Source organism: Coptis chinensis, chromosome 4 (genome assembly GCF_015680905.1).
Source record: "Coptis chinensis isolate HL-2020 chromosome 4, ASM1568090v1, whole genome shotgun sequence".
Taxonomy (NCBI): domain Eukaryota; kingdom Viridiplantae; phylum Streptophyta; class Magnoliopsida; order Ranunculales; family Ranunculaceae; genus Coptis; species Coptis chinensis.
This window is the reverse complement of record NC_141459.1, coordinates 2,238,959-2,263,513: the sequence shown is the minus strand read 5'-3', so window position 1 is coordinate 2,263,513 and position 24,555 is coordinate 2,238,959. Positions and strand designations below refer to the sequence as shown.

The 24,555-nt window shown below is 36.4% G+C and overlaps 2 protein-coding genes and 1 long non-coding RNA gene across 3 annotated transcripts; 2 read left to right on the top strand and 1 right to left on the bottom strand.

The window, feature by feature from the left end:
- Positions 1-4,295: 4,295 nt before the first annotated feature.
- Positions 4,296-7,066, top strand: LOC147501142 (uncharacterized). The gene is made up of 2 exons (XM_086606184.1): positions 4,296-5,191; positions 6,635-7,066. The coding sequence occupies exon 1, from the start codon at positions 4,363-4,365 to the stop codon at positions 5,185-5,187; it is 825 nt and encodes a 274-aa protein (XP_086462310.1). The 5' UTR covers positions 4,296-4,362; the 3' UTR covers positions 5,188-5,191; positions 6,635-7,066.
- A 217-nt stretch (positions 7,067-7,283) lies between these two features.
- On the bottom strand, positions 7,284-10,931 carry LOC147501141 (uncharacterized). Its single transcript, XM_086606183.1, has 2 exons — positions 9,647-10,931; positions 7,284-8,645 (listed from the first exon to the last, which is right to left on the bottom strand). The coding sequence occupies exons 1-2, from the start codon at positions 10,463-10,465 to the stop codon at positions 8,556-8,558; spliced, it is 909 nt and encodes a 302-aa protein (XP_086462309.1). The 5' UTR covers positions 10,466-10,931; the 3' UTR covers positions 7,284-8,555.
- Positions 10,932-22,996: 12,065 nt separating this feature from the next.
- On the top strand, positions 22,997-24,018 carry LOC147501140 (uncharacterized). Its single transcript, XR_015220858.1, has 3 exons — positions 22,997-23,219; positions 23,536-23,642; positions 23,894-24,018. It is a non-coding gene; the product is annotated as an uncharacterized LOC147501140 (long non-coding RNA).
- The last annotated feature ends 537 nt before the right edge of the window (positions 24,019-24,555 follow it).

Sequence of the window (24,555 nt, the reverse complement as noted above, 5' to 3'; positions counted from 1 at the left end):
AGGTAACCATCCACCCTCTGGAATCTTGGTGAAGACCGCACTAACATAAACCCCTTCAATAAGGAAAAATGTGACAAAGTAAAGAGCGACCAACACAATTGAGGTCCTCCAAATCATGAGCATGACCAGTGTAGCAATATGGTGGTGATTAGCATAACTAGACTGACCACGACTCCAAATACATTGCTGAGATCTTTCCCATCTCCAAACACAAGTACATCGGTGACACAGAGAACCATGAGGATGTAATTAACTTATGGAGAGTAAACCTCCCCTTCTTTGGGGAAGACATATTGCTATCACGTGAGAAGTGTGTGTGCGTGTGAGTTATAGTTGTACACGTCAAGATATTTTTATTTTTTCGAAAAATAAAATAAAAATACAAATTAGAAACACTGTTAGAGAAATTTGACAGAAGTTCCTAAATTGCAAAAAGCAAACAGTTTGGTTCCCAAACTGTCAAGAAAAAAAAATTGGTCCCCAAACTGTCAAAATGTGTAAAATTTGATACCCTTTTTAGTCGTTTTTCGAATTTTTGGGTGATAATACTAGAAATCTAGGGCTTGAACCCTGCTAGTACCAAAGGGTTACTGATTTTATTTAAAATAGACTTGCCAAACAAAAAAAAAAAACTAAAACTAAACTTGGTGTGAAAGTGTGATGCTGTAATGGCTGCCATTATATCTTTTAAAAACTAATACTAATATTATAAATATAGTGGCTAGTTGAACCATCTCTGTCAGTTATATAGTTGAATCATTAAGGTTTTTCTTTTTCATTTTTTTCCTCCAAGCTTCACGTACAAGTTATATGTTGTACGAGTTCTTTTTTCTAATGGTTAGGTGATTCAGTCGAAACTAGGTGAAACGGATACAACAAACAAGCTAGATAATATGTGACCTGCAGAATACGTAACTCTCTTAAATCAACTTGCTTAAAAGCCTAAACAATTGAACTGTGTACAATGGTTCTTACTTCTAATTAGGGGTGGGATGGTGTATCTGTTCAACTAAACCGACTGAACTTGAATCAGATTTATAATTGTAATTCATTTTTGATAATCGATCAAATAAATTATGTGTTCCCGATAGCTATATTAAATCCTGAGTTTTGTACTGTTGTTCTAGTTTTCCTTGTGATATCGTGTTGTATATATATATATATATATACAGATTATGAATTATGACTATCTAACCGGCAATTGAACACTTCTGTTCTTCTAGCTCTTTTATCTATTATATTTGTCAAGAGTTTCTAGTATTTTGTAGCTTGATATATTAGAACAATTTTACCAATGTTAGTAGAAATTGACACTTACTTAAAGATAACAATGAAAAAGATGCGGAAATATAATAGAAGTGATACTGACGTCCAAACCAGAACTTCAACAAAAACAGTAAGAAACAGATTAGTCGTGCCTAAATAGTCCAAGAGTGCGAGTTACGTTGCAAACCATATAATGTATGCATTAATTCAAACATGTGACATTATTAGAAATACTCAAATACTTGGGTCGTCTCTCAAATCTCACTACACTGCACCTATATTTTTAAAGAAAAAGTCACGGTAATTCCTTTAGTTGGCCTCAGATGAAAATAAAAATAATAAGCTATATTTGAGACCAGTTAAGTGCTTGCATTGTAAATAATTTACTTCCAATGTGTTAGAATTTATGAAAGGGTATAGCATCAAATACTTAGCAAGTTAGCATTACTAACAAACTTGTTATAAAGAGGGGGGAATGAAACATATTAATCCTTGGAAATGACTTACTTCCACAGAAGTACAATGTGATATAAGGTAGAATAAGTGAAGATTTGGAACTAAAACTTGAAGCTAAAAAGAAGTACCTGTACTCATAAAAGAGCTCAATGCTTAGGCTGGGGAAGATGTTGAAAACAGCAGAAGGGGTAAACCGTTTAAAAGTAAGGTTTGGAACAAGGGAGTTGATACTTGATACAGCAGAGGTGATGGATGGACGACGAAAAAGTTCTCCTATCCCCCACGATGAAGGGTAGATATGCAGATAGGGATGGTGATTGTTTTGAACGTTTCTGCGTCCATGGCTCCACGCCATATGCAACAAATGAGTTATTTTGGTTTTTACCAATAATTGAATATACATTTCTGTCTTATAGCAACTTGTGACTCGTATAATGTACACAAGGTAAACTAAAACCACAATGTAAACGACGTTGAAAAGAGTGAGGAAGAGAGCAGAGATGAGCTCATGCATGATGCAGCCATTCAATTTTATTAAGGCTGAGGCTGTGTTTTATTTTATTTCATGATGCATGCATGAAATCAGGATAGAGAAAAATATAATAAGTGTACAACTCTGTTCACAAAAAATGGAACCTAAATCACATATTTTAAGCGTATGAAAATTAAGGAACACAACTTTTGTTGGTAAATTAAGGAATACGACTTATGCCATTTTTAAAATAAATCCCAAAATCTTTGGAGTGTGAGTGTGTGACATTTTCACACTGACATTTGATAGGAACAAAAACCACGAGCTTTGGTGGGCTCGAAGTGCTAATTGCTAGGGAAGAAACCACTGGTGAAGGGTAGATAAAAGCCTAATAAAAGTTGGATCAAACGTAAAATTAGACAAAAGCAAAACCGCCATTAGTTTCCTACTTTCCTTCACCTTCCTAGTTTCCGTCACTTACAATTTAACCGTTGAGGATCTAATGAAATTGAATGGACCTATCAAAGAAAGAAAATCTCTTGGGCCTGATGGCCTCGATGCTTGTCTTTTACACGGGGCAAAAGTCCAATGAAAATATTTTGTGCCATTCTCCTTCATTGATTCAAAAGATTTGTAATGTTCCGTAGAAAATATTGATTGAATGAGTTCTAAAGATAGTCAAGAACCATTGTCACCAAATTCAGAAAAAAACGCATTTAAAATCCGAGATATTGGCAAGGCATCTTGTTCCAGCTTAAAACCTGAGTTTTAAAAAAAAAAACGCGTTTTAAACTTAAAAAACGTTTAAAACCTGAAATTTTGAAAATCTCCCATTTTAAACTTTATTATTATTATTATTATTTTAAATTTAAAAGAAAACGCGATAAGAAAAAAGGGTTTTAGAGTTTATCTTTTTAAAGAGTGGGCGTTAGATTGACTTATTGAGATATTTCTATTTTGCTTTGGATTATTAATAATTGGAAATTTTAAAGTTATTAACTTATTTGTAGTACTTGATTATGCGATTATGGTTGGTAATTAGTAGTATCTTATTTAGAGTCGTGTTTTGGTACTGAATCTAAAACTTCTAGTATTTTAGTATTTGGATGAGTAACGATAATTTGATACTTTCATGTATTTAAATTTTCTTTTATTTGTATTATTTTTCTTTTTATTGTATGTATCTATTCTTTTTTCCACTCTTATAAAAAATCAAACTCCTTATTTATTATATTATCATTTTAAACCTGTTTTTTATGTCCCACGTTTTTTTACATTTTTTTTCCGAAAGGTTCTATTTAAAATACAAACTAAGTTTTTTTTTCAAGTACACCATTTTAAACCCATACTTGGTCACAATGTCAATAACCCTTTTTCAAGGTGCTGCAATTTTTAAGGCTAAGTCCAATGGTGCGGCAAAACACTAAATATCATGTAAATTGTGATCCAATGGTACGTGAAATCGCTAACCCGCTAACGCTATCGGTATAAGTCTCGCTATGTATACAGTCAATTTTAACGATATAGCGTATGATCTGCACGCCAAAACGAGTGGCGGCCAACAGAACAAAGAGCCACACGCCAGTGTGAATAGCGGTTACAAAAGTTTGTTTTTTCTCTCTCCAAGCCACACGTCATTGTGAATGGCGGTTACAAAAAAAAAAAAATTCTCTACACGGCGTAAATGGTGGTTACAAAAATTGTTTTTTCTCTCTCCAAGCCACACCAGTGTGAACGGCGGTTACAATTTTTTTTTTCCTCTCTCCAGCAGTTACAAAAAAAAAAAAAATTCTCTCCTACACGCCAGTGTGAGTGGCGGCTACAAAAGAAAAACCATTGGGTGGAACAACGCTATCCCACTAACCGCATATACTGTGCTATTGTGGTTTAGTGTTTTAGAGGTTAAAACCATTGGACTCGGCCTAAAGGGACACGAACTCTCTAATAAAATCATTGTGGCCACTAAAATGTTCACAAAATAACTGTGAACACCAGGGGCCTAGTGCATCACCACGCCACCACATACACAAAATCTCATCTGCCAAAGCCAAATTTCAAATTTTGACCATGCTTGACTCATCCTTTTAATGTGGACAAAAAAGAATGAAAGGGAAAGTGAAAGAGGAGAGAGGCAGAGAGAGTAAGTGAAGAGTTTTGAGAGAAGAGAGATGCTTTCACTAAAACTGGTACGTTCTCTAGTTTTAGGACACACCATTAACTTAACAAATCAACATAATCATAAACATGCAGACCATCAAAGTAGAAAACTTCACACAAAAACAAAGACCATCCCATTTCTTATCTTTCTTCCAACAAATGAAGTCATCAAAGATACATATAGACTATGTACCATAGCTAGAGACATGGGTATGAACTTACATCCCAACCCCTCACTTTCTCATATCATATTCTCATGGCCATCAACTTCTTCATCATCATCACTGCCATCATTGTGGTCATCGACATCATCATCCACATGGTCAATGTCTAATGATTTTGTTCCACTTCCTTTTCCTTCTTTTGCCAATGCTTCATTAACTCATCTCACTTCCTTTGTTCATCTCTCTAGAGGTTTTTTCAAGCTTGGTTTTTGCAAACTCAAGAAGAATGAGAGTGTGAATGACAATATTAACATTTGGGATTGTTCTTCACTTTCCCTTTTTTCTAAGGTGAGTGGTGATAGAATTAATAGTATGGAGAGGTTTTCTAGTGTTCTGGTTGGAAGGGGTTGGACTATGTTCAAAACTAAGAATGGCTCATCTTTTGTTTCTGGGAATTTTGGGTCTACCTATCCTGTTTCTGTGTATCTCTATAGGAAGGTTGATTCTAGTCGAGTCGAGATTGTAGATTTGAATTGCAATGTCAGTTCCTCTGAGAATGGGAAATTCAGAATTAGGGAGTTGAGATTGCCTAGTTTGGATTTCAGGAATGCCCCTTTAAGGATTTTGCAGTATATACTTCTCATGACTGATGACATCTTCTACCTCGCGTAAATTGGTATGTTTTTATATACTTCTTTGTTCTTTTTAGTGATTTTGTTTATGTTTGCGATGCACACAGATTTTATTATGTTTGTATTGTGTATTTTAAGTTATCATTTGTGTTTGTTTTGATTGAAAACCTAGACATATACTATTTCATAACACATTAGGGGCAATTTTTTAGGTTTCGTGATGTGAATGATATGATCGACATTAGCATATAGTATGTTGCTGTCAAGGTTGCGTGTTTCACACTTTTGGCGGTACCTTAGAGGCTTAGATTGCTCCAATTCTGAATATCAGGATGATTTAGTAGATTAGTGATAGCATAAATTTTAGAACTGACAATTACTCAACATCTCTGTTACATACATATATCCTTTTGTCATGGACTCCTGGTATAAATGCAAATCGGTGCAAAAAAATTGATTTGGATAAAGTGGTTCTTGTTCATTATCTCGTTCTCAATCATCTTCTTATGTATATTTATGCTCAAATTCAAATCTTCGACATAATTCCCAAACCTTGCTAAGTACGTAGTGATGTAGTGATGAGAAGGTTTTGGTTTTCTTGGTCACCTAGATATCATTTGTGATCGACAAATGTCATTGAGCCTTGATTGCATCTTTAACTCATCCTCATCTTCTTGTCGCAACATGGTTCTGCTTGCAGTAGACGGAAAAGTGAACAACAGAAAATGTGAGGTTGAATTGAAATCATCAAATTTAGAAAGTCAGTTATGTCCAATGAAGGTTTAGGTGATGAAAATGTCATATCATCTTTGAACTGTAAATAACCCCAAAGATATTAAACTTAACGTCTTCTTTGACTTGCTAAAATCAGCGGTAACACCCTAAATTCCTTGATTCCATCTATGCGAAATTTTTGACAAAGGAGTAGTGTCATACACTGAATATTGCATCATATTTTGATTTTTTCCCCCCCATAAAGTCTTTGGAGACAGCTTGAATACAAATCCATCCGAATCTGAAATTCAACCATCAGCACTATTCGATTGTCGGAGCTTTTTCAAATCTAATCTATTTGTGTATAGATAGGGAATAGGCAATATGACTTTCAGCTTAGCTGAATGGCTTCAATTCAAATAAGAATCAGAGTGATTTTTCTGTTTTTCTAAGTACTGCTTCTAGAATGCTGACTACATATCAGACCAGCGAACAGTTAAATACTGATAGAAAAGAAAAACAGGTGACAATATTTTCCTTTTCTGCCCGTTGGAACTTTTTGTGTTTGTATACGTTGCTTCTGCAGAGTGCAGCAGGTCTTGCGTTGTCTTGACGAATTACACTCGCAGTTCACTCATCCAACCTCTCTCTCATGCTGTTAATGTTTGTGATTACCGAAGTTCCTGTTTCTATCAAGTTTGCTATTTGAGTTAAAAATATCTTACTATATTACTATGTGTTTCTTAGGTTGGGTTTTGAATCTGCATTTACAGGTGTTGCTGGTTAGAGAATTAGCTGATGATGGGTGGGTGATAGTGGATTCCATAATTGTGAAGGAACTTGATACATCGCCAGTTTTGACAGGATCCCTTGGGATGGATGAATCTTCAACCATGTCCGGAGGAGAAGAACGTAGAGACGGTAAACTTTCATCAGATGGTCGTGATAAAGGATCACAACCTCCTTGAGTTAGATCCTTTTACAGTCTCCTTAACAGGACTAGCAGTTCAGCAAAGTTAGTTTTGAGGCGTTTCTTTTGAATCTTATGTAATGAAGCCTGTGCGTTATACCTAAAGTTGCTCCTTGTAATCAATTTTAACATTACCAGTTGACAAACACGAAGATGTCAAACGTTAGATGTGTAAATATTGGCAATTGCTACCACTTACTCATTCTATGTATTCTTCTAAGAAACACTTTGTAGCTATGTCAGTTTCAACTTCTGTAGTAGTAGCAATAATGATGTGACGCACTTCCAGGTACATGCATTTTAGGAATAACAGTTGCGGATAGGTTAACATCCTTAACAATATAAGTTTAAATGACTCCTGCACGCCACTGTTTCGTTCTTGAGACAATCGACACACACCAAGTACCCAATATTTGCTCCGATATCAAAGTTCAGATTATAAACAGACCAAATTTAAGGTATAACAGAGAAACCATTAGTATAAACACTTTATGTTATATTATACAATAGATTCCATAATTGCCCTGCAAGGCTCTTATTTTCCAGCCCGTGGACTTGAAAACCCAACCTTTGGCAACAAAGCACGGGCCTAAGAACCACATTGAATTCAACACAGAATGGGTCACAAAGATCGCTGTACAATGAAATACTCACTATATGCATTACTGCAGCAAAATACTCATTAGCTAGACGAAGAAATCTAACAATTGCGTCAATGCCTTGTAGTTATGATACCTAGTGGATTAAAGCATACAAAGAGAATCATATCTTCATGTTTTATGTGCACCATGAGTTCGTGAAGCCCATATTCCAAATACAAGAAACCAGAAGACAAATAGAATTGCCCAGTAACGCGCAGGTCCATACTTGATTCTGGTAAGCACTATCTGTAATATCCATAATGAAATAAATCAATTTAGCTCTCATCAACTCAGCATATGCAATTGAAAGCTGACAACACAAAGAAAGACTAAATAAAGTTTTAGTATAGACAATTTCACAATTTCTTGGCAATTGCAGTCCAAAGCCTCTGCAGGTTAAAAGAACCTTGGTGCATAGGATTTCTGAAGAAAGAACACTTGCTCCTAAAATAGTTCAGTTCGAGTGTTCAACACCAAAAGGAAGCAGTAACCAATAACTTGCAAGCAAGGATCACGAAACTGTAATGAAGCACCCAACATACATTTCCACGAAAAGAAGAAGAAAATGGAGAAAGCACAGCAAAAGGACTTAAAATAAGCATTTTCATTTCATTAATAAGAGCCTAGCACTAAGCCATTAACTTTACAGTGAAAGAGTAAGATCTATCACGGGAAAAAGACCTTGGTATAGAATAGACTCTTAAAAAGTTAAAGTATTTTGACGACCCTCTCAAACTAAGCTTTCATATAGCGGCATTTTCTAATTGATGAAGACAATGAGATCTCCTGGCAAAGATTTTGCTTGAGAATTTGAGATACTACAATATGGTATCGACAAAAAGGAAAGAGCGATGAACATGTGAGGTACTGATACAACCATGATGAGATTGTGTTGTAATCAAATAAATAATGCAGATAATCATATTGGTATAGAGAGAATGAGATTAATTCGAGGAAATCTCAACCTCCGCATCGGTTTACTAAGGAACCATGACCTCTATTGCAACTCTAAGTTGAACAATAACAAATAACTTTAGCCTACTGGTTAATATTCATTCTACCACTTAAAAAAAAATCAAACAACTAACAGGTACTTACAAAGCAGGGAAGATCACAACTGTCAGTGCACATACACCTCCAAGGAGGATAATGAAGGCCCATCTTTGCAGTCCTCTGCATTGTAAAGGAGGAATTTGTTAGATACAACATATCAAGAAGAGAAACTTTGGAAAGGGTAAAAAACTGACAAATATATTAGGGAGGGATCCATATACAACACCTTTTATACAACAATTCATACAACACCATTTTTTTTAAGTTGAACTAAAAACTGAAATTTTGTGGGTATTATCTTACCACTATAAAAATCACATCCACAAAATTTGAGCTCATTTCGAAATCTCTAACCCTTTCAAAAGTTGATTTGAAAATGTAATTTTATTTAACAGTCAGGATTAAAAATTTTCTAACCCTCTTTTGTCATCTTTAGAAATTTCCAAATGAGCCCATTTTTTTGCAGGATGTTATCCATGGTGGAAAGATAGCATCCACAAAAAATCAAGTCATAAGTATTATATTTGTAGAGTGAGATGGAGGTCATTGTATAAATTGTTGTATAAAAAATGTTGTATATTGATCTTGTCCCAATATATTAAGTTAACATATTATTTCAGTTTACCCATAAGCTACTGATAACTGATAGAATACCCTTTCGCAGTTCTGCACAAGCTCAATCACATTGAACATGATGTGATCGATATTCGGCAAGGAGATCTATTCTTATATTAATACTGAAAAGAAGATTTTAAATATGAAAGTACTTTAACCAGATAGGAAGATGATATCATGGAAGGAAGATACAAAAGAAGTTCTCAGTGGGAGGGCAGACTCGTTAAGTAAATTTACAAAAAATAATTTATCGGACAAACCACTATTCTCCATGCACAATACTTGGTTTTACATGGTACGAAAGGAAACAAAATGTGTGTGTGTGTGTGTAGATTTTTTTTGGGAAGGAGGGGAGGGGGGGGAGGGGGAGGGGAGGGAGGGATGTAGAACAAATGGAAGATAAACAAGTGAAACTAAAGAAACACCCACCTCAATAGTTTAGAATGAAAATACAAAAGCTTCCTATTTAAAAATCCATAACAGATTAAACTTACACCTAAGCGTACCTTTCCAACACGAGGAGCAATTAACCATGCCAAAGTAACAGTAAGAAGCCCAGTAGCAACTAGAATGCCAGTAATTTCAACAGCCCACTTGGTCGCACGATTTTCATTGGTAAGAGCGCCCTCCATAGTGTTATTGGCAGAAAGTTCTATAACTCCCTGTGAAACTGTTGTGGAACTATTATGACTGTTATTATTGTTGGTCATATGAATATTGAACCACAGCGCAATCTCACTAAGCCTTTGTCTCCTAATACCAGCAACAGCATCAGGATCTACAGCAGAATTTCTCCGCACATGTGTCGAAGTTGGTTCCCCACTTACAGTCTTTTGCATTAATGTTTCATAGTCTTTTAAAGAAGCCACAACCTTTTCAAAGTCAGAAGGCCTGATATTCACCGCTACACTTCCACAAATTTCACACACAGTGGACCCATAGTTAACAAACCACTTCAATGCACAAGCATAATGAGCAAGTGCAAGATCACTTTTGCAAGAACAACCAAGACCAATCAGCTTATCTTGATGGTGATCAAAACCGGCCTCTAAATCTACACTACAAATGAATATCTCTCCAGTGGGGCTTATGAACTCAGTAACCCCAGACTCACTGCCATAACTTTTAGCTCGAACAATGTCACTTTTAGCACATTTCTGACCTTCCAACCCATTATCGTCATCGATACTAGAAATATCCTGAGAGGGTGGGCTAATATCCAAAAATCCCAATGCCACATCACCCCTTCTATCAGATTCCACACATTGACACACACGACAAGTTGTCAAGGTTCCCTCCATATCTATACTCTGACGCGGTGTCATGACGGTAAGTATATTTTTGTTCACGTTCGACGGGCATAAACCTTCATTCTTATTTCCACCTTTATTTATATCCAACAGATCTTCTTGTAGGCCTATCACATTATATAACTTAATCTGTATTCATGAAGTATGCCTTTTGAACAATTCTAGGCATCCCATCTTACCATCTATAAGCAAAATAGGCTAGATGTCAAGCAAACCACTGAAAATAAACACTTGCAACCCAAACAGCCCAAGAAAGCCACTAAAGTAACAATTGTACATAATTTATGTATCAACAGTGGAGATAATTAAAAAAAAAACTGAACTTAACTGCAAAAGGGAAGAAGGATTTACCAGTTAATTGACAGATCCAATATTCTCTGTGGACAAAATCAAACTTGTTTTTGAGTTTCTTTGTTGCTTTTCACAAGTGAAGTGCTTTTGTTTTACTTCTACTTACTGGCAAGTAGCAACCAAGTATCACGTGATGAAGTTCAACTGCTCCTGGTTTTAAGACAGCCTATTCTTCTACCTTCTCGTTTAACGCGACACGTCTCACCACGTCCCATGTTAATTAATTTTAACCAAGTCCAGTGTTACATTACATGCCAACACGGCAAAATGTGATTCTACGGACAAATTTACATATGCCCATTACTGGCGATGACCATATATATTAAACTTTTATATATGTTCAAAAAGCTTGGAGTAATGTAACTTTTGGAGTAATGTATCAGAAAACACATATCATATCTTTCTTTTTTTTTGATAATACCAAATATATTATTAATAACCATTAAACCAGAACAGGAATAATCTTGTCTGTCTGAACACAAAAGGGTAGCTGCTCCATTTGCTGCTGATGGATGGCCCATTGTGCTAGCAAATGTGCCTCTCCATTAGCTCTCCTGTTTACCCACTTAAACTTACAGAAATCAAATTCGGAGCTTAACTTAATTACATAGTCTCGCAAACTCTCAGACTTTCAAGAACAAGATAGGCCATTAAGTGCCTTAGTAACCTCTAAGCAGTCCCCTTCTATATTCACAACATTCCATCCATGATGCTTTGCCAATCCTAGTGCCACTTCTGCAGCTACCATCTCTGCTTCCTCTGCAGACCTGGCCCGAAACTTTCTGGTGCCTGCCCCTACTACTTTGCCTTCCGAGTCCCAAGCTATTGTTCCAGCAGCTGTCTCCCCTGTTATAACCTGAAATGCAGCATCATATCTCATATTAATACACATATCATATCCAGTTTACACATTTTCGATAGCATCATACATCCGACTTTTTAAGACATGGAAATACAATGCGCCCTGCTTTGTTCATTAATTAACTATAGGGAAGCAACTCTAAAGATAAGCTCTAAACACGGAACACCGACATGGAGATCAAGTGCAAAGCAACTGCAAGTTTAGTCGTAGCTATCTATCTCCTGGTTAGAAAAAGGCGATTTAAGAGCATTTCCAATGCAAGTCACTTTTTTTCACCTTGACGTAAGACTATTTCTCATCTTTGCTACATTTGCAGTGAAAAACAAGAAAAGGTTGTCCAATACAGATGTGACTTTAAATTTCAGACGGAATGTTTGATTCTGTCTGAATGTAAAAATCGAAAAAAACGGACAGACGGAATGAAACATTTCGACTGAAAGGGAAAAAAAATTGAAAAAAAAACGCAAGACGGAATAAAAATCTGAAAAAATATAATAAAAACACACGAGACGGAATAAAAAGTTCCGTCCGAAACTCACAACTCAGTGATAATCTCGGTAGCAACTGCTATCTTTGTTGTGACTTAGTCACAAGTCAGTGTCATTATCACCTTTGCATTGGACAAATATTTTATGGTCCACAAAGGTGAAAACTCTCCATTTCCTCTCAGACTTGCATTGGGAATGCTCTAAGGATACTCACTCAGAACCTCGATCACTGATGTTTACTGAAAATAACCAAAAAAGAACAAGTCAAAAAGGCAAGTCAATTAAATGAGAGAATGATATTATAGACTAACATTCATGAATAGATATATCAAAGAAGATATTTTAATTCTTTGTCATTTTTTAATTTAGTACTAGTATTTTGCCGAGTGCTGCTAGGGCTGTCAATGGATCGGTTTGGGTCGGGTTCTGAAAAATTCGAACCTGAACCGATAAGAAAGTTAGGAACCCGAAATTGAATCGAACCGATAAGACATATTATAAATCGAACCCGAACCGACCCAAACCGAAAACTATAAAATCAATTAAATCTTAAATTAAATCAATTAATTTCAACTACACAATTGATAAACATATACAAAATTAATCATAAATATTACTAAAATGTCATCTTATCGGTTCGGGTTCATATCGGTTCAGTGGAGGGCACACTCGAAACCAAACCAATATCTTATCGGTTCGGTTCGGTTTCGGATCGGTAGAAAATAAATCAAATTATTAAAACCCAAACAGTTTTTTATCGATTTGGTTTGGGTCGGTTATCGGGTTATCAAAACCCATTGACAGCCCTAAGTGCTGCTACACTGACACAGAAAATTGGCACATTTATCCGACACAGTGATGTGGCAGATGATACATGTCTTGTATCATCGTGCTACAAGTCATATATCATTGTGATACATGTCATGTATCATTGTGTAAGAGGGTGATACATGTCATATATCATATTGATACATGACTTGTATCATCCGCCACGTCACTGTGTCGGATGAATGTGTCAATTTTCTGTATCAGTGTAGAATTATTGGTATTTTGCCCCTGTACGACATTGTTTAAAGTAGGCCCAAAAGAACCCAAACCCACCTGACTTTAAAGCCCACCAAATGCGATAAAACCCAACCCACTCGATGTGATAAAACCCAGCCCATCAGACAATAAAAAGGCCAACTCGACATCCTTTGTTGACCAAATCATCAAGGATCGAGTACTTTTGTGCCCAAATAACAAACTGCACACACCCCACAATTTTTTGGATCCCCACGTCATAAACAACCAAGAAAGCAGACATAATAAGAAAATCGACTTGACTAATTTTCGGAAGCGTAATAGACTAATCGGATTACAGCCAACATATCTCGTTGGACAATCTTCATAACTATGATACCTAAGATGATCAAATTGTATTTTTTTTAACGATGACAGAGGGCTTTAACAGGAAATTAAGAAAAGAATATCGTTTATAGTTGTAGGCGTGTAGCATTGCATTTACTAGGAAGTGTTGTAGTTTGGAACTGGAATCAATCAAGTGTTAAGCCAGTTGTTGTTACCCGGCCTCAATACTTTCAAAAGGCGCAAAAATTACAATGCATGGTAATTTTGAGTGCTTAAAGTTATCGCTGGAAGAAAATAAAAACTGAAAAGGTTTTGAAGAGAAACAATATATAGACGGAAGGAAATGATCGTCATAGGTTCCTAATCTATTGACTTGCACAGTTACAACATTTCACCAAACAATTCTAGGGAAGGATAATGACCCTGAGTAACTCGGAGCGACCCCAACAACGTTTCTTTCGTCCATAAAAAGTAGAGCACATTGGCGTCCAAAGTAACTGAAGACACAGGTACTCTACTGAAGAAACCAAACAAAAAAGTCAAAACACGGGCGGTGTAGTTGTGACTTGTGAGTTGCTTGAACGAAAGGTAGATTCGGATGTCAGCACATCCAACCACATATAGTATTTACAGTTCAATCATCAGACGATAGAAAGTAGATATGTTCAATGAACTAGGAAAAGAAAAAGGAATGTAATGAGGTCAGGGCCGTCCCTGAGTTTTTAATGGCCCTGTGCAAACGGTAAAATGTGGCTCTTTTTCAGTCTTCCATCAACACAAATTGGATCATCGAAATATTTCCCTTCTCACATTTTTGGCTGCAAAATCATCAATGAAGCTTTCAAAGTTAATTTTATTTAAAAATTCATTTTCAATAGATATTAACGCTAGCCCATTTAGGCTTTCTTGTGACATAGTCGATCTAAGGTATGATTTCAATAATTTTAATTTTAAAAACTTTTTTTTCTGCATAATGCTGATGAATGGGAACAATCAACAAAATTCTATAAGCTATGAATGCATTAGGAAACAATCATGTCGTTTCAAGAAATCAAGTTAGGTGAATAATATTAGACTAGATTACTTTGGAATTAAATTGAGTTATTGAAAAAATATTTAAGAAAAGGAAAAATTGATTTTGATCTCTAATTTACTTGAAAAATAATCAAAATTTAGGTGAATAAGTAATTGAGATTGATCTAAATGAAAATTAATACAAATCCACAATTGTAAAGAAAGAAATTATTGAGAATGAAAGGATACTAGATGGTCATAAGGTGAATGAGGGGTTTTTTTTTTTACTATTTCTTTTTGTATTTGAGTAATTGAGGGCAACGCAAACAATTAATTGGAGTAATTTTCCAAAAAAAAAAAACGTTATTAATTAGGAAGAGAGAGATCTAGTCAATGAGAAGATCTCCTCATCTATTATATCTATTGTTATTTTCTTTTTTTATGAACATAATTAATGAGGAAAGAGAATATGAGAGAGTCGACTGTTTACTAATGTGAAATTTTCGGTTTTTTAGGTTTTTCATCGGTTTGGGCTTTTGATTTGCGAAATAAGTCTTTTCCACTAAAACTAGTTTTTTGGGGCCTTATATATTGGGGGCCCTGTGCGGTCGCCCACATGGCACCTGCTCAGGGCCGGCCCTGAATGAGGTTTAGGTTATTCATTGGAATCAAGTGCATAGACAATAATAGGGTTAACTAGTATTACCCCCACTACATGAGCCAATTAGGATTGGGTTAACGAGTACTACCCCTCACTATGATACCTGAGTACTTGTGGCGGAACATGATGTGCCATGGGAGCTTTGCGAATAACTCCCCACTCTTTCTTGGCAAAACCTCGACTAAGTCCTGAATAACATCTTCTTGTTCGGTCTTTTTTAGGTGCTCTACACTTTCTTTTTCTTGTTCTTATTTGTCACTTCTCATCATGGTGGAACTCTGAATGCAAGTCAACGCAAATGTTTTTTTAAAATATTTTTTTTTTTCTTTAACCAATCATATCAAGTATGACATATTGAAGAATGGAAACCATCTAAAACTTATATATAGTTATATCCGAAGTTTTTTTTTTTTTTTTTTTTTTTTTTATTATCCCTACTAGATAAGCCAATTAGGATTTCCTCCAATTAGATGGGGAAATTAGAGTCTCCCCCAAGTACACAAAAAAAAACACGGTGAACCCAAATTGATTTTTTTTGTGTACTTAGGGGGGGAGACTATAATTTCCCCATCTAGTTGGGGCAATTCTAATTGGCTCATCTAGTAGGAGGGTAATACGTACTAGTTAACCCAAAAAAAAATTATGGGGTTAAGGCAGACCCAACCTATATATAGAACCAAATGCATAAATTAAAGCTTACAAGATCCCCAAAGAGTATAAGCCTCTCCTGCGGGCGAAAGCAGTGGTTCTCCTCCTCGTTCCGCGCGAGAAGAAATAAAGCGTACTAACCTAGATCTCTTCTCAAACCCTAGCCTCCCACATTCAAATCTCACCTCCTCTACAACCCAAACCCCAAACCTCGTAGATTATTTTAGATCTCTCAACTGGAAGTGATCGATGAAGAAGAAAAAGAAAAAAAACTTCTATTTTTTCGTCTTCTTTGTTTGTATGTAGGGGTTTCTCTAACCCATTGGAAGATTGGCACTGGTCCTGCTCTTCAGTTTCAGGAGATCTAGGTGTGGGTTATGGGGTTGTCTTTGAAGCCCCTTTTTCGAATTTTACAGATCCGTTATTGTATGAAGACCATGAATAAGTCAGATCTAGGTTTTTGTTGATGTTCTGCTAGTGGTGTTTGGTTCAAGTTGGTTCTTCTAGGTTTAGCATCTCTCACTCGGTGTCAATGCCACGGGTTCAGCCCCTTGAGTCTGAAATTCTGGTTTGGCTTTAAATTTTGTTTGTCCAAAGCCATGACTCTCTCCCTAAATCTACCCCCTTTCCGAATTGCTGGTTTGGGTACCTTGGTCAGGCCACCGCTCATTTATTGGGCTTATGGTGGGGCGTTCCTTTTGGAATTGCCAATCTGCCACCTTTGTCGTGGAGTTTTATACTGTGCGATTTGAAGACTTTCGAGTCTTTACTATGGGAGATCCAATACGGTGGATGTATGAGCAAGTTTGAAGTTGGTCCGGAAAAGAAGATGGGGTTTCCAATGTGGTTTTGTTACTGCTATTGGGTGCTTGGATTTGGTGGAGTTTATGTTGAGAAGACAGGATTTTTAGTGCTCTTGTTTGTTCCAGTTGTACTGATTACCTCCTTGTGTTTTCTTGCTTTCAGGTTGTTGTTATGAATGTAATGTTTTTATCTTTGAATGAATACAATCAGGCAGTTATCGAAAAAAAAAAGATCCCCAAAGAGTATGATCTTTTAAAGGGGTACATCTCCTCCCCAAGATAACTACAAATCCCAAAGATTAAGGCTATAAGCCATACAATCATGAAACACTCATGAACATAACCCACTAGGGTGCACATAAAAATAACAACACAAACATCTATCTACCACCAAATAAAAGTTTGTCCCTTAAGACTGGATGATCTTTCCTTAGATGTTTTTGTGCATTCTCAAAATCATAGAAAAAAGTCCCACATTCACAACAAACATATGTTAAACCAAGAGTGTCATCCCAAATCTCCTTAATGTATCCATCAAGGTTTTTATCTTTACATTTTCCCTTGGATGCTTGCTTCATCATAGCTAAAGTAGGACTAATTTAACCAAGTAAGCCCCCCTAACTGCATTCGGAGAGGGTTCTTTAGTTACCGTAGTCATTTCCTCGACTGGAGTTGCAAAATAAATTATTGTCGTGTTGTTGCTGCTACAAGACTTGGCTCTAGTATTTGGTGGAGAAACATGAGACTGTTTCCACCCACTAGCTCTCTTAGCCTTTGCATTCTTTTTGGTCAATACCGGAGTGAATTCCCTTTGCTCCTCTTCCCTGGTAGCCTCTAATTTTGAGAAAGGAGGATCAATAGTGGAAGTTATCAAGTTGTTGGGTTCCTCAACAAGAGATGGTTGAAGAATACCATCTTGGTCTTCAATATTGAGGACACCATGAGCACCAATATCAACATTAACAATGGCACCAACAACAACTTCAATGGCAGGAGAAGGAGAAGGAAATTCAACTTCAACTTGCCCAAGGGTGTCAGAAGCAATATCTTCGGTTTCAACAACATTACCAACCACGTCAGTAGATTGTATATCAGATTCTAGCTCCAACTCGACTGTTGGTGGCTCCATGGAAGGAGTTTCAATGATTTGAGTAGAGCTTGCATTTCTCACTACAACATGATGAGATGGTCGAGGGTTAGTACTAGCTACAATATTAGCACCTTGATGAGTATTCTTCTTTGGAGTCCATCTCTGATGGGGAATACATTACTGCACTTTCTGAACTCTAGTTGGTTTTGGAACTTGAGTGGTATATGAGTTTTTTCTGTCACAGGTTCGTCCTTGTTTAATGGACAATTTTCTTCAGAGTGCCCAAATATTTTACAAGCTCCAAACTGCTCTGGTATCCAGTCGTAGGCCAAACCAATATCTTCCTTGTTCCCTTCACCTAGATTAATAGGAATAAAAGAAGGAAAACCAAAATTGATGTCCACCACCACACATACCCTTGCATAATTGATTCTCGTTCTTTTGGCCGTCGCATCGTCCATGCAAATGGGTTCACCTAGGAGGCTAGATACAAAATCAATCCCATTTTTGGTCCAAAGTTGTTTAGGTAAATCAATCTTAACCCATAAAGGTAGAGCCTTGATTTTGTTTCGATATTTTTCAACAGCTGGTGACCAAGATCTTATAACTACAAAAATTCTACATGCTAAAAATGATGGACCATGATCGATAACATACTGTCTATCTTCATCATTAAAGAACTTAAAGTAAAAAAGGTATTTATTTGCAATCACGTCGAATCCACCTTTTAGTTTCCACTGTTTTGTTACTGTTTGTTTAACAAAAGGATATGATAAACGTTTTTCAATGAAAAACCCACTACATAATCCTTCCAAAGCTCCAGACCCTCCTCCAAAATACTCGCTGGTACATCAGCTATACCATTAGTAAAGTTAGGGCATACCTTTTAGAGATTTGGTTGAAGTCTGGAGTTTTTGCTTGAAGTAAACAGAGAGCTCCACGACCTCTCGCCTGTAGAGTTAGGGCTTAAGGGTTGAACTTCCACTCAATCTGTTGTAGCAATAATAGAACTTGAATTCTCAGGTGGATCTGAGATCCTACCATCTTCCATGTTTCTACTGATGCAGAGTCAACGGTAGTAACCCACCGAAGACCATCAGTAAAAGTTTGCCAGAAATGGCAAGTTTCCTTCCTAATCGGTATTTCGAGTCAAAAGAAGTAATAAAAAGGGAAAAGACTGAAATACCCTCAAGTTTCACAATGGATTGTGATGTTAATCTTTACTGTGATGGTAGCTCTTCTCCATCAAAAGCTATATAGACGGAAGAATTGGAAACCATCTAAAACTTATATATAGTTATATCAAAAGCTATAGAGACGAAGGGTAAAAGGAACAGGAGTTAATAGGGAACAAAGTGAGCAGAAGAAACGAGAGCGTGTATGTAGTTATGTATGTAAAGGGGAAGTGATAACAAAGACAGACAAAGACAAACGACGATAACAACTTGAGAGGAGTGATGAATTACAAACAAACAAAGTATCAACTATGTAAGAAATAACCAACCAAATAGTAGAGACATAAAGATTTACGTGGTTTGGTTTACGCCTAATCTACAACCAAATGAAAAATTTTAAATTGAGAGAATTGATTACACACTCACCTTGTTAAGTAGAACACCCAAAGTCCCAAATCTCTCATACTCATGGTTAAAACCCTTTTTTTATAGTGTAGTTGAAATTTCGGTAGAATACGAAATTTTGGTTCATTCCGGCTTATGGGTGCCAAAATATTGATACCAAAATGCCATCTCAACAATGGGAATCAAGAAAATGGCCCAGAAGCCCCGGGCACCAGGTTTTCAGGGTATATGCCCATGAGAAAAGGAATTAACTGGCCGGCCAACAGATCAAGTCATACTCTTGGGAAGGACATAAAATAAGAGTCCAGAGAACCAATTTCAGGGAAAAATAACTCTAGAGGACACCGTTCACTCGGATATGGAAGCGTAATATACACTCCTGTTACTAGATTGCGCACAACATACTTCATTGGACTGTCGCATTCAAAATGATCTTCGGAAAAACATAGTATTCCATTAACAAAACCTAGTATCTCCCTTGCGTGCCATATGAAAGGCAAGTCAAGAATATATGCTTCTGTCACTGAAGTTTCAAGATTAACAAATACTTGATGATCAATCAAGTTAAAATATTGACGGCTAGTAAGGACTACAACACAAGGGGAACACCGGCTTTGAATTGCCATTTTATAATGCATTTCGGCGAAACGAGGGTGGCGGATTAAACCGAACCAGGTCTTGCTTACCCATCTGCATTGACACAGGGATTTTAGCGGCATTAATACATTAAGGATTATCTCACTTGGGAACGTAGAGAACATTCCTCCAATCATTTCCAACAAATGGTATATGTCCATTTCTTCTTGTTCGACTTTTTCTCGATCATGTGTACGAGAAATATGAATATAACGAGGGCTTATATTGTCAATGACTACATGACTGGGAGCTTTGCGAACAAGTGTCCACTTTTTTTCGGAAATACTTATAGTAAGTCCCATATTTCATCACGGTCTCTTCTTCTTCTCATGATGGAACTTGTTTTGAGAAATGGAACAATAGAGGGAGTAAAGCAAACGCGTTCGGCAAAATGAAATGCCCATGCAGCCATGACTAATTTTGGTATAATTTACTGGGAAATAATTTGACTCTGTTGGGAATAAAATAAATAGGCTTTAAAAAAAGGAAAGCTAACAAAACACACGGCACAGAATTCTTTGGTGAAAAGAGACTCCCCAGTTCCAACAATTGTAAGTACAGTAGTACTTTTGGTGAACATGCACCACGGGATAGGCCTACAACTTTTTTGCTTGGGGTCATAATAACCGAGATCTTTGGATCCATGCTGCACGAGAAGCTCACGTTCCTTAGTTTTATCAAATTATAAGAACGATACGAGAGAATTCTTGACACTTCTGTGGTGAAACTGTACTCCTTAGCCCAAGAGCTCTGTACTCCATAGTCTTTCATCACCCAAAGCTCAAACTGATTTATATCTGCACCAATCAAACAGAGTTGATCTTCTATCACTTTCAAACTGCAGTAGTTTGGGTTGACAAGAGGAGGAGGTCCGACTTCATGGAATTTCTCAGTACCCACATTGAAATCGATGATGGCAAAGGGACTATTAGGATAGCTTGAAATCCAGTGAAGATTATTCTGCACGAGTACACTATATGTATATTTGGGCCAAATGGTCGGACTATCTTGTATCCTTATCCAACTGCATGAACACCTCGGCCTCATTTTTGTTTGAAGGGAATCGAATGACTTTGTACTCATTAGTTGTGGAGTCAAACCCAAAAGCAAACAAATCGATAAAATAAATTATACTCGGAAGTGGAAGCGATGGATTGCAGACAACATACATCACTGGATGATCACTCGGCAAAACAAAGTAATCCATTAACGAAACCTATTATCATCTCCTCAAGGACTTTTGGCGTTAATGGATTACTGCAATCTTTTGGCGGTACAGTTCAGATGGCAGACTTTTGGCGCTGAGGTTTCAAGATTGTCAAATACTTGATGATCAATCAAGTGCAAGTGTTCATGGTTATAAAATTCCTCAAGGACAACACAAGGGGAACAGCGGTTTTGGATTGCGCATTGGTAATAAAATTTCTGCGAAACGAGTGTGGTGGATTAATTTGTACCAGGCCTTGCATACCCATCTGCACTGACAGATGGATTTTAGCGGTATGCGAGAGAAGATGTTGAGGATAATGTCACTTGGGAGGGAAGAGAATGATCCTTCACTCTTTTCCAGCAAAACATATATGTCCATTTCTTCTTCTTCTTCTTCTTCTTCTTCACCTCTAATATGTAACGCCCATGAGGAAAGTGTGTTTGAGTGATTATATTGTACATGACTTGCATACCCATCTGCATCGAAAAAGGGATTTTAGCTGTTGAAGATGTTGTTGTAGATGATCCCACAAGGGAGCTTTGAAAAAAATTCTCCACTCTCTCCCGGCAAAGATGCTATGTCGTGGGAAGACACCCTGTAGCTAAGTCTGGATCTTAGTTTGCCTTCATTTTCTTCTTCTTTAACTTCTTCTTCATTGTTATTTTCTTGTTCCTGCCTCTATACTTTCTTCTTCACCTTCGCTGCTGTCTCTTCTTGTCATGATGGAACTTAGGTCTTCTATATTGATCTAAAATCAACTTCTCAACAGGTTTTAATTATAGGCAAAGGACACACTGATTTATATGCAAAATAATAAGAGGTTTTACGAACTTCGACTTTTACTTGAACCGAGGCCCTAAACTATTCCATATACGTACACCGTTATAAAAATTCTAAGGAACTAGGACTCTCTTTTTTTCGAGCTTCGAAGTCTCCTTGGCATACAGGGATTCTATATAAAAGGGAACTCCTATAAACCCTTCTAAACCCCAAGTTCCAACACAACTCTTCTACCCTACTGAAAAAACCTTGAATCATTTTCTACATCTTGTTAAAATTTGAGCACCATGGTGAGCATGAACCCAGGATTTGCATTTTCTGCCTTAGGTTCCTCTAAGGCTCTTATGTCCTTATCCTCGCTAGGGCCATCGAAGATTCTTCTTTTAGTCGCAGCAACTGCAGGTTTTTTCCTTTCTTTTGTTTCTGAACATTCTTAGTTCACTTGTATATAGATTAAATTATTTTTTTCTTTACTAAGTTTGGGTTTTTAATTCATAGGGATTAGTGGATTCGTTTTTGCAAAGATAACTTCAATAACAGATATTATTGCGAAGGTTAATGCATTGTCCGATATACTCGATGATAAAGTTGATGGAGTATCATGTGAAGTTAAATTACAGGAGGGCATTATTCAAAAATTAAAGGCTGAAATAGGTGGATTATCAAATAAGTTCAGTAAACTCCAGGTATATAAACATATTCCAGTCAACGATTGATTCTGGCATCCCTATGCTTTTTGTATATTTACATAAGACGTGATTGCGCCTACCCATTGAAAAAGACTAATGTTTCCCCCCTGTTGCGTTTTTTCCATATATGCATGAAAAAAATGTACTAACTTTCGGTTGGTGAATACTTGAAAGAAATTTGCTGTCTTATTGAGTTATTGCTGCAGGAATTAGTTGCGCAACACAGTTCTTCATATAAAGTTAGTTCTGGTAAAATAGTTACAAATGAATTTGAGTGCAATCTGGTTACTTTAAAGAATTTTATGGTACTTTGTGACTTCAGATTTTAAAAGAGAGAGAGAGAGAGAGATGGCACTATGCCTAGAAAATTAAATGTAGTGTGGTTGGTACTTGGTAGTGGAACTAATGGCCTTTAGATGTGAACTTATAGCAGATCATCATATACAAATGATCAATACCTGAAAAGGGAGAAAATGAGAAGGACATATGAGTGAGCTGTTTTATCAGTTTATAACGTGCGTCTTGGGTGTCTTGCAGGTCTCTCATATCACAGAGGAAGTGAACAAAATGGATGGAAGATTGTCAAATGGAAAATCTAGCCAGAATGGTATCGTCTTTTACCAACTATAAATTAGAAATGGAGCTATTTGTAATGATTACTTCTATTATCAGAAAATCTGCAGGCACTCTGTTTAGTGTTTACTGCTCGAGTTAGAATTTCATAGTCTCTTAATCAAAGTTTGTGAATTTGTTCATTCTGATTTTGATAGCAAATTGCAAACCAAAATTTTTACATTAGCCCTATTAATACTCAAGTGGATATTGTTGATTTACAATTAGAGCTAGAATGTGGTGATCTCTTGTAACTGGTTTTGAGGTAAACCTATGTATACCATCTCATTGTAGACGATTTGTCTTTCCAGGGATTATACCAAGATATTTAGCACCAGCTGTAGCAGTGAAGTTACAAAGATATGTCGGACCAGCTATAGCATTGGGGGCAATAGGCTATGGATGCATGTGGTTTCTGGTTAGGATTTAATTTGAAAAATAGTTATATTTTTTCTATAACATTATTTCTTAGGCCGTCACCTACTCTTAAAATCTTTTTTGAGATCCATACAGCTTGAAAAGCCTGGCTTCAAAAAATTTATGTAGACATAAAACACTGCCAGGCTCAAATTTCTCCAATACTGTTTATGAGCAAGGCGGCTTTCTTGTCGCTGAAGTCACTTTGGGAAGATTTCAAGGACTTACATTTTCATTGTTTTTAATCTTCAGGATGTTTCAGTGTCAGATATTGCGAGTCTAACCAAGCGTAGTTTGGCAAGTGCTTTATCTAACATTACAAAACATCTGCATAAAAGATTTGCTGCACTTAGCGTAAGTTCTCTATTTCATTAATCCTACTCATTTTCTTACTTCATTTTCTCATGGGAATTGTTGTATGCATTACTACTATTACATTGAGTTTCTTATTCGACAAGCTTATTTATAAGTTGCGCTATGTTCTAGTAGAGTAAAAATCAGTGTAGCCAAGGAAAATTCATCTATGATGTCTAACTCATAAATGGAAGTAACCTGATACTCAGCAATATCACTCTGACACTCTAATATGTACAGAGAATAGTTTGTCTGTACATGTTAAGATATCTATCAAAACTATATATTGATATTATCAAACTTGGTTCATCAATGTGGTCTTGTTGTAAAACGTGAAAGCATGGCGTAAGTGCATGATTTTTTTTTCAATTCCAAAAAATTTACAGAGTTCTAAGTCGTACAAACTAATAGTAAGTGAAAAACATAAATAAAGTGAAGTAAACTATGTAATACAACATTATACAAAAGAATTTATTCACAAAGTTGAGATTTGTTCATAGTTTCGTACCGTTAAGAGTTAATATCTACACTCCATTCAGTCCATTGTGCACAACAAGAAA